This window comes from Oryzias latipes, chromosome 17, assembly GCF_002234675.1.
Source record: "Oryzias latipes chromosome 17, ASM223467v1".
NCBI classification, from domain to species: domain Eukaryota; kingdom Metazoa; phylum Chordata; class Actinopteri; order Beloniformes; family Adrianichthyidae; genus Oryzias; species Oryzias latipes.
The window spans coordinates 13235891-13250758 of NC_019875.2; the positions used below are offsets into that span (position 1 = coordinate 13235891).

A 14868-nucleotide genomic window follows, 5' to 3' on the forward strand; every position below is an offset into this window, starting at 1 on the left:
TATACATTTGTCATTCATATTTATTTCTTTGCATTTAAAATTTGTTGTGCACCACTAAATGTGTATCCAACATGCAGGCAATATACTGTATTCAATTCTTCGGCAGCAACAATAATTCACAAATGTATTAATAGAGAGATCTCATTTATATCACAACAACAGTTGTGTTTTTTGGTGCTGTTGATCAGTTAGAGGGCCCACAAATTAAATTTCGCTTAGGGCCCCCAGAAGACCAGGGCCGGCCCTGCTCCCTGGCAACAGTCCTGCCCTCAACTCAGAGGCAAATTTCGAATGAACTACTGCCGCTCCGCAGAAACTATGTCCAAGAAAACAACACAGATTTATTGATTTGGCCTAAAAACGGCATAATCATAATCAAAAGACCACTGGGAACACTTTTATAATAGATCAAACAATAACAATGAGGGCTTGAATCCATGGTCAGACCAGGGGCCTCATTTATAAAACTTTGCGTAGGATTTGCGTCAGAAGTGGCGTACGGAAGAAACATAGGACGTGCGTACGCACAGAAATATTCGGATTTATAAAACCACATCCTACGCATCTTTCCCTTAATAAATCACAACCAATTCTAAATGCAGCGCAGCTTTTGCGGCTTCATGACACGCCCATAGTTGCCCCTAAATAGTCCGTGAAATGCCCACAAATTAATATTCATGACTTGCGAAATCATGGCAAACACAGAGAGGAAAACAAAAAAACGTAACTTCCCTCAATGTGAAGTAGAAGTTATCATTGGCGAGGTGGAAAAGAGGAGAAGAATGTTGTTTGGAGGGCACAGTGTGGGCATTACTAATGCCAAAAAGGCACGTGAGTGGAAAACGGTGGCAGACGCCAAATGCTGTAGCCTCACAACGTCGGACCGTGGCCGAAATAAAGAAGACATGGTCGGACATCAAAGTCGAGGCAAAAAAACGTCTAGTGCTCCGGGGGGGGGGATGCACCGGGTGACACGCGTGGTTCCTCCGAGTGCTCCTCTGTAACGCCGGGCCCAAAAGCCCGCAGGGGTCCAAGAGGACGGCTCGAGGAAGTCTGAACCGGCTCAGTAGCCAGTCGTCCTCGTTTGCCAGCAAGTCTTCTTGCTGTCTAAAGATGCGTTCACTCCGAATTCTTCCATTTGCCACATCTTCTAAGAGAGCAAGATCAGCCATTGTGCGTCATTACGCATTGTGATGGGGCATTTTATTTCCCTCCATTTAATTACATCTGACAAGCTGCAGAAGTCGGTAATAATCGACGTGGAAATGGGAAATTGATCAGCGCAAATGTAATTTCTTGTTGCTTTCTGAATGGTTGAGACATACGCCATACATTGTTTTATCAAAAATAAAACAAACTAAAGGCATATGCATGAATACCATAATTCTGTAGCTTATGAAGAAATGTTTTAATATGAAAACAACTTTCCCCAGTGGACAATTAGTACGTCTGTCCGTCCGTCCGCACGCCCACACCTATCTGCTCCGCCAGACGGACACACTGACGAGAATATCAGTTTTGTACATTATTTCGTTCTGTTAACTATATTATTTATGAGGATGAATTGCACTACATGCCAATATTGTAGAACATATTTCAATTTTCTTTCTGCAAATAAGTGTTCATTTGAATTTCTGTTGTAATTTTCGTTTGATTTTTTTTGTTTGTTTCACTGCTGATCGATCAAACGGGTGTTCGTGTAGGCTGTTAATTGTAAGACTTGCTTTGTGAAGTCTTCATGTTATTTCTGAGAGGCAGTTATGGAATTACGTTTCTGCCATTAACTGAAAGGGCGTAAAGACAACCAAGCGGGCGTATTTAGGAACTGAGTGAGTGAACCTTAAAACCGCGCAGGCGCAATTCTAACTGAGAAGTGATCTTGCGCGGTCAATTCCTTTTTGCGCGCTCATGTGGATTTACGCTCAGTGTTAAGGGGGCGTTTTTGTCACTTTTGGGGCAGGAACCTTTCTGGTTGATCTGATTGGCTGAAATTTGCATGGCCTATCGGCGAGGCAGAGGGGCGGGACCTTCATTTTTCAGGGCGGGGGGGTTAACAGGCGGCTCTTGAGCTGCATGTCGCTCTCTGCCTTTTATCATATTTTCTATATTCAGTACTTTCACAACCATTAGGTGAAAGTCTTACATTTTCTCCAAAATGTACAGAGCGGCCCTAATGTGTTGTTGTGTGACTTCGGTAAAGAGGATCTAGGAGAGAACAGCATGATGACGGTACGGAGAGAGGAGAGGACGTGAAAGAAGACACCCCCCCCCCCCCCATAGTACAAAGGAGCAGATATGTGCATAATGCAGAACAACTTCGTTTTGGAAACCCTGGAAATGCAAAGAGACACGATTATGAGGCATAGTTTAAACTGCAAGCTATCAGCTACGCGGAGGAACACGGGAATAGAGCAGCTGTGGTTCGGTTAAATTAGATCTTCACAGATTCGGACTTCCTGCTTCAATAACTCTTCTGATCAACGTTCAAATGTGTCAGCAAGTATCTCACTCATTTTGTATTAACACAGAGAGTGAACTACAAAAGCATTTTTAAAGAAAAAAGTTCGTTTTTATTGCCTTTTAATCAGAATTGTTCGTTTTAAGCTGTGAATGCAGACAGAGCAGCGAGCCGGCTGCCAAGGGACCGTCAACAAAGTGCAACCTCTGTGAAACGGCATTCTGTAAAAATCAGTGAACTTTTAAAAAGGGAATAAATGTCTATATTTATATGAACTGGTAATGAAGACTCGTCAGCATAGTCATGCTACATTATTATTTATTATACAAAATTTTGTTAAAAAGTCAACCTCTATTTTATTTCTTATAGTTCTTAAAATTTAATAGAGATATTAATCATAACATAAATGCTCAATAGCTCTGAAGATACTAAAGCTTCTGTCACCAAACCTCCTGTACTGACTAATCATGACTTCATTGTCCTACTGCAACAAAGATTATGCAAAAAAAATAAATTGGCACCTTCAGAGCTATTGAGGATTTTTGACCAAATCTGATCCATTTTTAATTATGAAAAATTCCTATAAATAAACAAAGTGAACTATTGACATTCTTTATTTTAGTATGACAATAAGGTCATGTCAAGTTACTGATAATTTTAGTCATGATTCATATCTATTAAAATTTGAAAAAGTATACGCAACAAGATAAAATAAAGATGGACTTTCCTACAAAATATGTATTGTAACAAGAATATGCTTTATAATAGTTTTATGATTTTTTTGTAAGATTATTGATTTTTACACAGTGGTGTTTCACAGAGGCTGCACTTTGTTGACGGTCCCTTGGTAGCCGGCTGCTGCATGTCTGCATTGACAGCTTAAAGCGAACAATTCTGATAAAAAGGCAAAAAAACGATCTTTGTTCTTCAGAAATGCATTTGTGGTTCACTCTCTGTGTTAATACAAAAGGATTGAGATATTTGCTGGCACATTTGAACATTGATCAGAAGAGTTATTGAAGCAGGAAGTCTGAATCTGTGAAGATCTTTCTAAGTTAACTTATCGAACCTCAGCTGCCAGAGAATTTAAAATAATGAATCCATGGTTCGGAAGAGAGGACGCTGGAAAACCAACTCCGACAAGACAAGAAGATGCAGCAGCAGCTGAGTTTCCGCGAAAAAGGAAAGGCCTGTGTTGGAAGAACGACTCGAGGCTCAGCGCTGCTACTTCCAGCAGATGACTGTGAAAAGCTTATCATCCTCCCCCCCTTACCGGGACGCAGCAACGGGCGAGTTACGCTACACTTTGGGACTGCAGGACTTAAACTTGGCCTGAGGTGTCTGCTGTCACTGTTCTTTGGAGCCGCATAGCAAAGAGACGGACTCTGATGATGAGGAAAGGGAAGCCGGCGTGTTTGATAGAAATGTAGTCCAGCTGTTCCAGATGCAGAAGATGAGGACTTTGATGGATTAGAAATGCTGATTGATGACTGAAAAAATAAATCACAAACAACTCAGTTTTGCGCTCGCTGCCTTTTTTAAACACACACCAGCGTGCACGTTTCACCGGTATGTGTGTTAACGTTAAATACAGAAAAAACACTCAAAACTGAAACGGCGCCGTTTAATCCAGTGCTGTTGTAAGGAGAGGAGAGGAGGGGGTTACGAGAAATAATATGGCTTTAATTGTGTGTGTGTCTGGCAGGTCAGTGTGTGGTGTGGTTGACTATCACAGTTAGAAATGTCGGCTCTTTGTGTCAAACTTGTTTGCCCCCCCCCCCTGTTAGAGGCAATCATAGAAAAAAAAATGCGGATGTAACGTGGATTAAAACATTAACCAACGACCCAAAACTAAGGTAAGAAAGTGCAACGGGTTTTTTGTGGTGTGGTGGGAAGTTTTTCTCATGTGAAATTCACAGCATTTGTTACAGTTTTAATGCTTTTAATCCACGTTACAGCCGCCGTTCCTTTTCTATTAAAGCCCCAAAATGAAAGTCCCGCCCCGCTGCTTGGCATGCAAATTTCAGCCAATCAGATCAACCAGAAATGTTCCTGCCCCTAAGTGACAAACACACCCCTGAATACCGCCCCCAAGTGACAAAAACGCCCCCTTAACACTGAGCGTAAATCCAGGTGAGGGCGCAAAAGAGAACTGACCGAGCAGGATTACTGCTCAGTTAGGATTTCAGCCGTTCAGTTGTAAAATGCGGGGTCGCTTAGTTAGAATTACGCCATCACAGTTGTAAGTTTCACTCACTCAGTTTCTAAATACGCCCGCTTAGTTGTCTTTACGCCCTTTCAATTTTTGGCATTTATGTAATTCGATAGTTTAGAGCTAGAAACACCAGGACAGTTTAATAAATAAGTCACATCTAAAATCATGAACAGTCTTCATGAGTGTCAGTATTGTGGTTTGTCCTAAACTAAACAGATTTTTCGTCAAATATATAGTTTTATTTATTTATTTTTCATTTTTTTTTATTTAAATCTGATTAAAACATTTTACAATGATTTTCGATGAGGTGGTGAATTGAATATTGGTGAGTAATGATGACATTTTATGTAAATGGCTTTTCATAAAAGTTAAATTAAAGTTTGGATTTAAGACCCCTGATTGCTATTACAAACTATTCATTCGTACATTTTATTTATGTTGTTTCTATTTGTAGAAAACAACAAAAACAAGAGATCTTACAAAAGATCCTTTGCCTAGGTAATGAAAGGGGAATGTCACGGGGTGAATAGGGGACGTACCCAGGCGCAGAGAGAAGAGGAGGCAGGAGGATGCAGGGAATAGGGTTTAATAACATAAACTCGAAACTACAAAAACAAAACCACTGCAACAGGCAGGCAAAACTCGAAACACTAGAAACGCTCGAAACAGGGGAAGACCAGAATACAATATGGACCAGCACAGGAGGAAGGGAAAGACAGGACTTAAATACATACAAGGCAACAAGACACAGGTGGAAACACTCAGGACTGATGGGGCAAGGTAAAACTCGAAACAACAACAAAACAGGAAATACTACAAAATAAAACAGGAAACCAAGGAAACAAAACACAAAGAAACCGAAACCGTTACAGGGAATAGAGAGAAGAAAACGTTTGTTTTCTGCTCATACTTAAGGGAGGAAAAAAAAGAGTAAAAGAGTAAAAAATAAAAAAGGCATTGTATAGAAAACATCCAGTGGGGCAAAAAAGTATTAAGTCAGCCACCAATTGTGCAAGTTTTCCCACTTTAAAATATGAGAGAGGCCTGTAATTCTCATCTATAAGAGAGAAAAGGAAAAAAAATATCCAGAAATTTACGTAGTCTGTTTTAAAAAATATTTGTAAATTATTGTTTTCAAGTCCCGGCTGGGGGACGTGAAACAGAACATCAATGGGGGACCTTTATGTGTGGAGTTTGCATGTTCTCCCTATGCATGTGTGGGTTTTCTCCGGGGACCCCGGCTTCCTCCCACTGTCCAAAAACACGCTTAAAGGTTCATTCATTGGTTACTCTAAATTGTCCATAGGTGTTAATGTGAGAGTGCGTGAGATGGGTGTGTAATTCTTGTTGCCCTGCAACAGGATGTCCCCTGCCTTCGCTCGCAAGTGGCTCCAGCATCCCCGTGACCACAACAGGGACAAACATGTTTATAAGATGAATGAATGAATTTGTAAATTATGGTGGAAAACAAGTTTTATTATATACCCTTTGTTGGCAATGACAGCAGTCAAACGTTTTCTGTAAGTCTTCACAAGGTTTTCACCAACTGTTGGTGGTATTTTGGCCCATTCCCCCATGCAGATCTCCTCTAGAGCACTGATGTTTTGTTTTTCTTCACACCAAGCTGCTTACCTATTACCGATTCAGTCTTCCCAGTCTGGTGCAGGTCAACAATTTGGTTTCTGGTGTCCTTAGACAGCTCTTTGGTCTCGGCCATAGTGGAGTTTGGAATGTGACTGTTTGAGGTTGTGGACAGGTGGTTTTTATGTAGATAACCAGTTCAAACAGGTTCCATTGATACAGATTAATACCAGTGGAGGACAGTGGATCCTCTTACAGAAGAAGTTACAGGTCTGTGAGAGACAGAAATCTTGCTTGTTTGTAGGTGACCAAACACTTATATTCCACCTTAATTTGCTAATAAATTTTTTAAAAATCATACAATGTCATTTTCTGGATTTTTCTCATTTTGTCTCTCATAGTTGAGGTATACCATCCATCCATCCATCCATCTTCTTCCGCTCATCAGGGACCGGGTCATGGAGGCATCAGTCTAAGCAAAGATGTCCAGACTTCCCTCGCCCCCACCACTTCCTCCAGCTCCTCTGGAGGAGGATGTTCTTGGGAACAACCCAAGACGTTTCCCAAGCCATCCAAGAGACATAGTCTCTCTAGCATGTCCTGGGTCTTCCCAGGGGCCTCTGCCCGGTGGGACATGCCCGAAAGACCTCCCCAGGGAGGCGTCCAGAGGGCCTCTGAACCAGATGCCTGAGCCACCCCAACTGGGGGAGGAGAAGGGATTCTACTCCGAGCTCTCTGCTGCTGACCAAATCCTCTTCTCACCCTATCACTCAGGGCGCGCCCAGCCACCCTACAGAGGAAGCTCATTTCAGTTGCTTGTCTTTAGGACCTCATTCTTTCAGTCATGACCCAGAGCTCATAACCATAGGTGACTATTGGAACATATGGTGAACTAAGAGCTTTGCTCACTGGCTCAGCTTTCTTTTCACCACAACGGACCGGTACAGCAACCGCATGATGGCAGATGCTCCAACCCACGTTTTGATCTCATGCTCTGATATTCCCTCACTCGTGAACAAGACCCCAAGATATTGGGTATACCTATGATGAAATATACAGGCCTCTCTCACCTTTTTAAGTGGGAGAACTTGCACATTTGGTGGGTGACTAAATACTTTTTTGCCCCACTGTATACTTATTTGCTATAGCATATAGGTACGCTTGTAGTTTACATTTAAACATTTAGTTTAGATTGACACAGAAAATTGCAAGAATTACCCTAGAATTAAGCAACAAAGTTCATTGATTGTATATTTGTAGTAATTTTTTTCAAAATAGTCTTTTGAAGATGTTTGGTTTCTTTAAATGGTTATTTTAGATTGTTCCATATCCCAACTTCTTGAATTTGTTCTGATATTGGCAATGAGAAAATCTCGTGTCCTTCTAAATTGTTAGTACTTTTTCTTTTTTTAATCTTTCTATGTGGGTGTACATGTACTAGCTGGTTACATCCACAGAAGATGTAGCAGACTGTTAATATTCAATCAGCTATCCCTTCTAGCCAGAACTCGACATTAATGGTGTTATCAAATCACCACTAAACTAGAATCATTTTAAACCCCTTAAAGTGTTTGACATTGAGTACATTTTCTGTGGTATTTTAAGACGCAGTGGCTGATAAAAAGCATGTAGGCAAAAATACAGAGACCTTGACTAAATTGAGGAGCTGTCTGACAGCCTTAATGACGATGGAGCTGCTTGCTTGCTGACCCCTGCAGGGATAACACGTAGACATTACTTTCGACATGCCTGTCATGAGACAATTGGTCCTGCCGCATCCCTCCATCAGCCTTTGCCTCCCTGCCCCCAGCCATCCACCAGCCAGCTAAGGGGGTGGCTCTGTCACTACTGATTGGATGAGCCAACAGACGGCCTCATCACCTGGTGACCAGGCACTTATTAGAATTAGATGCCTGTCTGTCGACATTTAACAGCATGTAAAACACTGATGAAGTCTCAACTGATGTTTAATTTCACTGGAATGACAGCTCTCTGCTAATGAGGTGGTCTCATTTTACAGCATCCTGCAAGTGAAATTCATATATATCTGTGCTGATCGTAATAACCATTTTTGTTTCTGTGCACACACTTTGCATAACAAACCATAACCTGGTGAAACGTGATGTGGCAGAGGGTGTAATCCAAAAGGCCTAACCTTCTCAAACACTAAATGCCTGGAGACAGTCAGTGCAATAGAGTAGCAGCTGAGCTTCCTGCCCTGGCTGCTGTCCTCCTTTGAGCTTCACTGTGATGAGAAACCAACATTTTTCAGGTAGTACGGCTATTGACGTTCATTATGCATTTGATAAATCTGCTTCAACAACTACCTGCAAAATAATAATTGAATAATAACTTTCTCCAACTAAATGAAGCCAAAACTGAGGTCCTGGTCTGTGCTCCTGACAGTTGCCTCACCCAGATAGTCTAGTGGCTTGGTCCACTTGCTTCCTCTATCAAGCTCTCGGTCAGGAACCTTGGGGTGACTCTACACCTGGTTTTATCCCTTGACTTTCAAGTAGGGTCACTTGTTCTCAATCTTCTTTTTATCGTCTAAAAATAATTGCAAAACAGAGTCCAGTTGTGTCGCATTCTGAGATAGAGATGCTAATCCACGCTTTTATATCTTCTCGTCTTGATTACTGCAACTCCATCTTGACATATTTAAGCAAAGTTAAGTTATTGTTTCGTGTTGTAAGTTAATTGTTTAGTGTTGTGACGAATTGTAGTATGTTATTTTGTGTTGTGAGTTATTGGGTTGTGAGTTATTGTTTCATGTTGTGAGTTATTGTTTCGTGTTTTAAGTTATTGTTTCGTGTTGTAAGTTAATTTTTTAGTGTTGTGACGAATTGTAGTATGTTATTTTGTGTTGTGAGTTATTGTGTTGTGTCGTGAGTTATTGTGTTGTGAGTTATTGTGTTGTGTTGTGAGTTATTGTTTCGTGTTTTGAGTTATTGTCTTGTTGCTAGTTATTGCGTTGTTTTGTTAGTTATTGTGTTGTGAGTTATTGTGTTGTGAGTTATTGTGTTGTGTTGTGAGTTATTGTGTTGTGAGTTATTGTGTTGTGTTGTGAGTTATTGTTTTGTGTTTTGAGTTATTGTCTTGTTGCGAGTTATTGCGTTGTGTTGTTAGTTATTGTGTTGTGAGTTATTGTGTTGTGAGTTATTGTGTTGTGTCGTGAGTTATTGTGTTGTGAGTTATTGTGTTGTGTTGTGAGTTATTGTTTCGTGTTTTGAGTTATTGTCTTGTTGCGAGTTATTGCGTTCTGTTGTTAGTTATTGTTAAAATTATTGTTAAAATTATTTCGTTTTGTGAGTTATTGTTTCGTTTTGTGAGTCTTTTTTTCGTATTGTGAGTTATTGTGTTGTGCTGTGAGTTAATGTGTTGTGAGTTATTGTGTTGTGAGTTATTTTTTTGTGTTGTGAGTTGTTGTGTTGTGAGTTTTTGTTTCGTGTTGTGTGTTATCTGTTGTGAGTTATTGTTTCGTGTTGTGAGTTATTGTGTTGGGCTGTGAGTTATTGTGTTGTGAGTTATTTTTTTGTGTTGTGAGTTATTGTGTTGTGCTGTGAGTTATTGTGTTGTGAGTTATTGTTGCGTGTGGTGAGCTTTTGTGTTGTGCTGTGAGTTATTGTGTTCTAAGTTATTTTTTCGTGTTGTGAGTTTTTGTGTTTTGCTGTGAGTTATTGTGTTGTGAGTTATTGTGTTGTGAGTTTTTGTTTCGTGTTGTGAGTTATTTGTTGTGAGTTATTGTTTCGTGTTGTGAGTTATTGTGTTGGGCTGTGAATTATTGTGTTGTGAGTTTTTGTGTTGTGCTGTAAGTTATTGTGCTGTGAGTTATTGTGTTGTGAGTTATTTTTTTGTGTTGTGAGTTTTTGTGTTGTGCTGTGAGTTATTGTGTTGTAAGTTGTTTTTTCGTGTTGTGAATTTTTGTGTTGAAGACCGGAATTGCCCACCTCTGTTTTGGAGTTAGGCTTTGGTAACTCTTTAGTCAGAGTAAACTTCAACCTTGATAATATCTTAATTTATTGTTCTTTTTTGTGTGAATTGCTCTTAGTCTGGCCCATCCCCTGGCATCAATAGGCCCAGGCAGGGGCAATCAAAGGGGGATTTTCTTGGGCACACAAACCCCTCCACCGCGATAAGGTGGCAATTCAAGGAGGGGGAATTTTTTTGTTTTTTTTTGTTTTATTGCTTTTTAATTTTACTTTTAAGATACATAACACTTTTGCTATTTTTTTTATTTCATTTTATTATTATTTTAATTCTAAATATTAGAAGACTAGAGTTTGGGGGTTTTTTGGACAGAGGGAGAAACCAGAGCACCTGGAGAAAACCCTGTAATTAAAAAACGCTTTTATTTTCTATTTATTTTAGTTCATTTTATTTATTTATTTATTCTATGGATTAGGGGAATAGAGTTTGGGGGGTGGTTTTTTGGACAGAGGGAGAAACCAGAGCACCTGGAGAAAACCCTGTAATTAAAAAACGCTTTTATTTGCTATTTATTTTAGTTCATTTTATTTATTTATTTATTCTATGGATTAGGGGAATAGAGTTTGGGGGGTGGTTTTTTGGACAGAGGGAGAAACCAGAGCACCTGGAGAAAACCCTGTTAGATTAAAGGGGGGGGGGGGGGACAAAATTACCTAATCTACAAGAAAAATATAACTGTGTTGTCACTAAAATAATCTTTTTTTTTATAATCAAACAAGATAAAAACTCAGATAAAGATTAAAACAAAACCGAAGTATTTAAAGAAAACCTAGCTAAGACATAAAAGGGGTGTTGTGAAAAGTTACCTTTAAAACAATAAAATAAAAAATAGACAAGAGGATACACATTTACAAGATAGACATTTTAGAATAGAAAAAGAGACAAAGCCACACTAGTTTTTACCCACACAATAAAAATGAAATGTTTAACTCTTTAACACTGGAGCTTATCCTACAGTTTGCCCGTTCTTGGACGGTCATAACTCCATCTGAGGTGTTAAAGAGTTAAAGCCTAAATGTGTGTGGGTGTTGGGGGGGGGGGCTTGGCATGTGTCAGGGTTGTCTGTGTGTGTGTGTGTGTGTGGGGGGGGTGTTTAGTGTGTGTGAGGGTTGTGGGGGGTGCTTGGTGTGTGTGAGGTAAATGGCGTATACCTATAAAGCGCTTTTCAACCTTCTTCGAAGGCCCAAAGTGCTTTACAGTCACAGACCCATTTACACACATATTCACCCATTCACACACACACATTCACACACACACATTCGAACACTCAACAACAATCAGTGGGGGGGGGGGGGGGGGGGTGCAGGTAGAAGGCTCTCTCTCCAGACCTGTGGTCGGGGGTCCACTTAGTCTTTCTTTCTAGACCTTCTAAACAGGTTCAGGAACCTCCGACCAACACTTTTCTTTGTGGTCTTCTCTGTCAGCTCATCCACCTGCTGCTGTAGTTGATGAATTTGGACCTGGAAATCCTCTTGAGTTTTTCTGATGATGGTCTTTTTCTTCTTGACTACTTTCTTTAGGTGAGCGATTTGTTGTGAAAGGGTGGACTTTTCTTCTTCCAGCTGTTGTCTTTCTTGTTCCAGCTGCTGCTGGCCTTGCTGTTCTTTCTGGACCAAAGCAGCTCTTAATTTGGTGGACTCCTCTACCTCCAGGTCAAAGCTGAGTTTGGCTTGATTTGTTTTGACCCTCTCTTGTTTAAGCTCTTCTTCCATCTGGTGTAATTTCAAGCCGAGGTCCAAATTCTTCTTGTGATGGGCCTTTTTTACCATCTCAAGCTGTTGGTGTTTTTGCTCCAGCTTTTCCTTCAAGATGACCTTAGAATTGCTTATGACCACATCTTTCTCTTTGATGGTTTCTTTTAATTTTCCTATGGCCTTCTTGTTATTGGAGAGCAATTCCGAAATTTTCGTTTCAGTTTGGTAACATGCTGCCTTATGCTTCTCACAATTTCCTTCTAATTCAGCTATTTTTTCCAGCATGGAGTCTTTTTCCCTGTTCCATGCTTCTCTTTCTTCATCCATCTGATCTTGTTCTGTCTCTAACATCATAGCATAGTGATACTGAAGATCCCCTTTCTCCTTTTCAAAATTTGTGGTAAGCTCCAAATATTCCTGCTGTTGCTTCCTTTTTAGGCCCTCAATCTGATTTTGTAGCAAAAAGTTCTTTTTGGTTGCAGCCTTATTCTCCTCATGAACTTTTCTTAATTCAGCCATTTTTTGCTTGAGGGAGTTGTTTTCTTCAATTTCTTTAGCCAGCTCATTTTGTGCTTCTGTTAATGTCAGCTGATGGTAATTTAGAATACACTCTTTCTCCATTTCCAATGTGCTGGTGAGGTCCAAATGTTCCTGCTCATGCTGCACTTTTAGGTCGTCCATCTGACGGAGTAGTTTGACGATCTTTTTCTTGGAGACTCTTTTAGACTCAGTCACCTTGGTGTCCTTGTCCTCCTGAGCTTTCTTTAGCTGAGCGATTTCTTGTAAGACAGAGGACTTTTCTTCCTGCCATTGCTGTCTTTCTCGGCTCATCTGTTCTTCAAGGTGATCAGCTTTCCGAGCAGCTTCCCGCAGCAAATAATCTTTCTTCCGTTGCTCCATTTTCAGGTCGTCAATCTGACCTAGGAGTTTTACGATCCTTGTCCTGGAGACCTTTTCAAATTTGCTCATGATGGTCTCTTTTTCTGTGATGGTTTCTTTTAACTGTTCCATGCCCTTCTCATTATTGGAGAGCAATTCCAAAAAGTTCTTTTCAGTTGCAGCCTTATCCTCCTCATGAGCTTTTCTTAATTCAGCCATTTCTTGCTTGAGGGAGGTGTTTTCTTCTCTTTCTTTAGCCAGCTGATTTTGTCCCTCTGATAATGCCAGCTGATGGTCATTTAGAAGACGCTCTTTCTCCATTTCAAATTTGCTGGTGAGGTCCAAATGTTCCTGCTCATGCTGCATTTTTTGGTCGTGCATCTGACGGAGTACTTGGACATACTTTTTCTTGGAGACTCTTTTAGACTCCGTCACCTCGTCCTTCGGCGCTATCATTGGCTGAGTGATTTCTTGTAAGACAGAGGACTTTTCTTCCTCCAATTGTTTCCTTTCTTCTGTCAGGTGGCTCAAAGAGGTTTCAGCTTTTGCTAAAAGTTCTGTCTTGTGGCTCATCTGTTCTTCAAAGTGATCAGCTTTGAGAGCAGCATCAGCCAGCTTCTGGTCTTTCTGCTGGAGAAGCTCCTTCAGACGCTCTCCTTCACTTTTTAGAGCAGTGTTCTCTACTTGAAGTGCTTCTGCTTTCTCCACTGAGGTCGACTCAGAGGTTGAAGTTGACACATCCAAAGCAGTTGCACTTTGTTTTCTCTTTCCCAAAGGTTTGATTTCCTCAGGCTGAGTGGATTTAAGGACAGACACCGGCTTCACAGGAAAGAATGCAGCTGGGCGAAAGGAGACGATTGGAGCAAAACTTAAGGGTTTTAGCCCTAAGGTTTGGTTTTGCGGGCAGGTTTTAGGCTTGGGGTTTTCCCAATCCTGCCGTCTTTTTGGTTCAGGAGTTTCTGGCATCTCAGGAAATTCTTCATCCTCATTTTTAGAAAGGAGAGAATAATCATAGTGAGGAGTTTCTGGAGTCTCAGGAAATTCCTCATCATCATCAGAGGGGAGAGGGTAATCATAGTCTTCCTCAATGTCATCCCAGTCCATGAAAGTGTCTCGTTCTTTAGGATGGGTAGAATGAAACGCAAAATGAAAAGTGGACTCGTTCTCCACAACAGAATCCAAATAGCTGAGTTGTAAATTCTTTTGGTTTTTTCGGACAGGACGGCGTCTTGATGGTTCCATGGTACGATTTATTGAAATTTCTAATGACAGTTTGACAGCAAAAATTCTTTGTAACTGAAGGAAGTTTTTAAACTTGGTACTTGGCTCTTCGCAATAGACGAACCTTGTGTGAATGTGGATGAGAATGTGCAGTTTTTGGTCCTATAAACAAGCTTTTAACAATACATCATGACAGATGATGTTACATCATATGACATCATTTGACATCAAATGTTTTCATTTGAAGTCATATGACATCATATGTTCTGATTTGATGTATCAGTTACGTCGTTGGTGGTGTGATGCGTAGTGATGCAATCAGCTTTGGTATGGGGGAGGGGTATTTTTTCTGGGGGGGGGTGGGCAATATTGACTGTTTTTACCTAAAATCTATTTTTAGGGTAAAGAAGCACACACTGACACACACAAAAACGCACCTTTGCAAATCACTCACAATCAAACGACCTAAAAAGGATTTGAATCCTGATATTGAAGGCCGGGTGAAGTTTCAGGAGAGAAAGGGAGGTTTACTCTAAATTCTTGTTATGTTAACAAATATTTCTAGTTTAATTTAGTCTATTTGTTTTAATGATTAGCACATTTACATTTTAGGCAGGTCTTTCATTTTTTTCTGTAGCCTCCTCTTGAGTTTGCTTCAGTGTCAAATGTAAAATATTCAGTCTGCACAAAATTGAACAAACCGATTTCTTTAAAAAGGGAAATGCATTTTATTTGAGATCCATTGGCTACTGTGAATGACTCAATGTGTAAGAATAAGTGATAACACTACCATGTTGGTTGAGGCATTTGTTCCAACTGATTAAAAAAAA

General features: G+C 40.3%; 1 protein-coding gene across 1 annotated transcript; it reads right to left on the minus strand.

Moving 5' to 3' along the window:
• Positions 1-11548: 11548 nt before the first annotated feature.
• LOC105356186 (nuclear mitotic apparatus protein 1-like) lies at positions 11549-14868 on the minus strand. The gene has a single exon (XM_011486438.3). The coding sequence runs from the start codon at positions 14057-14059 to the stop codon at positions 11591-11593; it is 2469 nt and encodes an 822-aa protein (XP_011484740.3). The 5' UTR covers positions 14060-14868; the 3' UTR covers positions 11549-11590.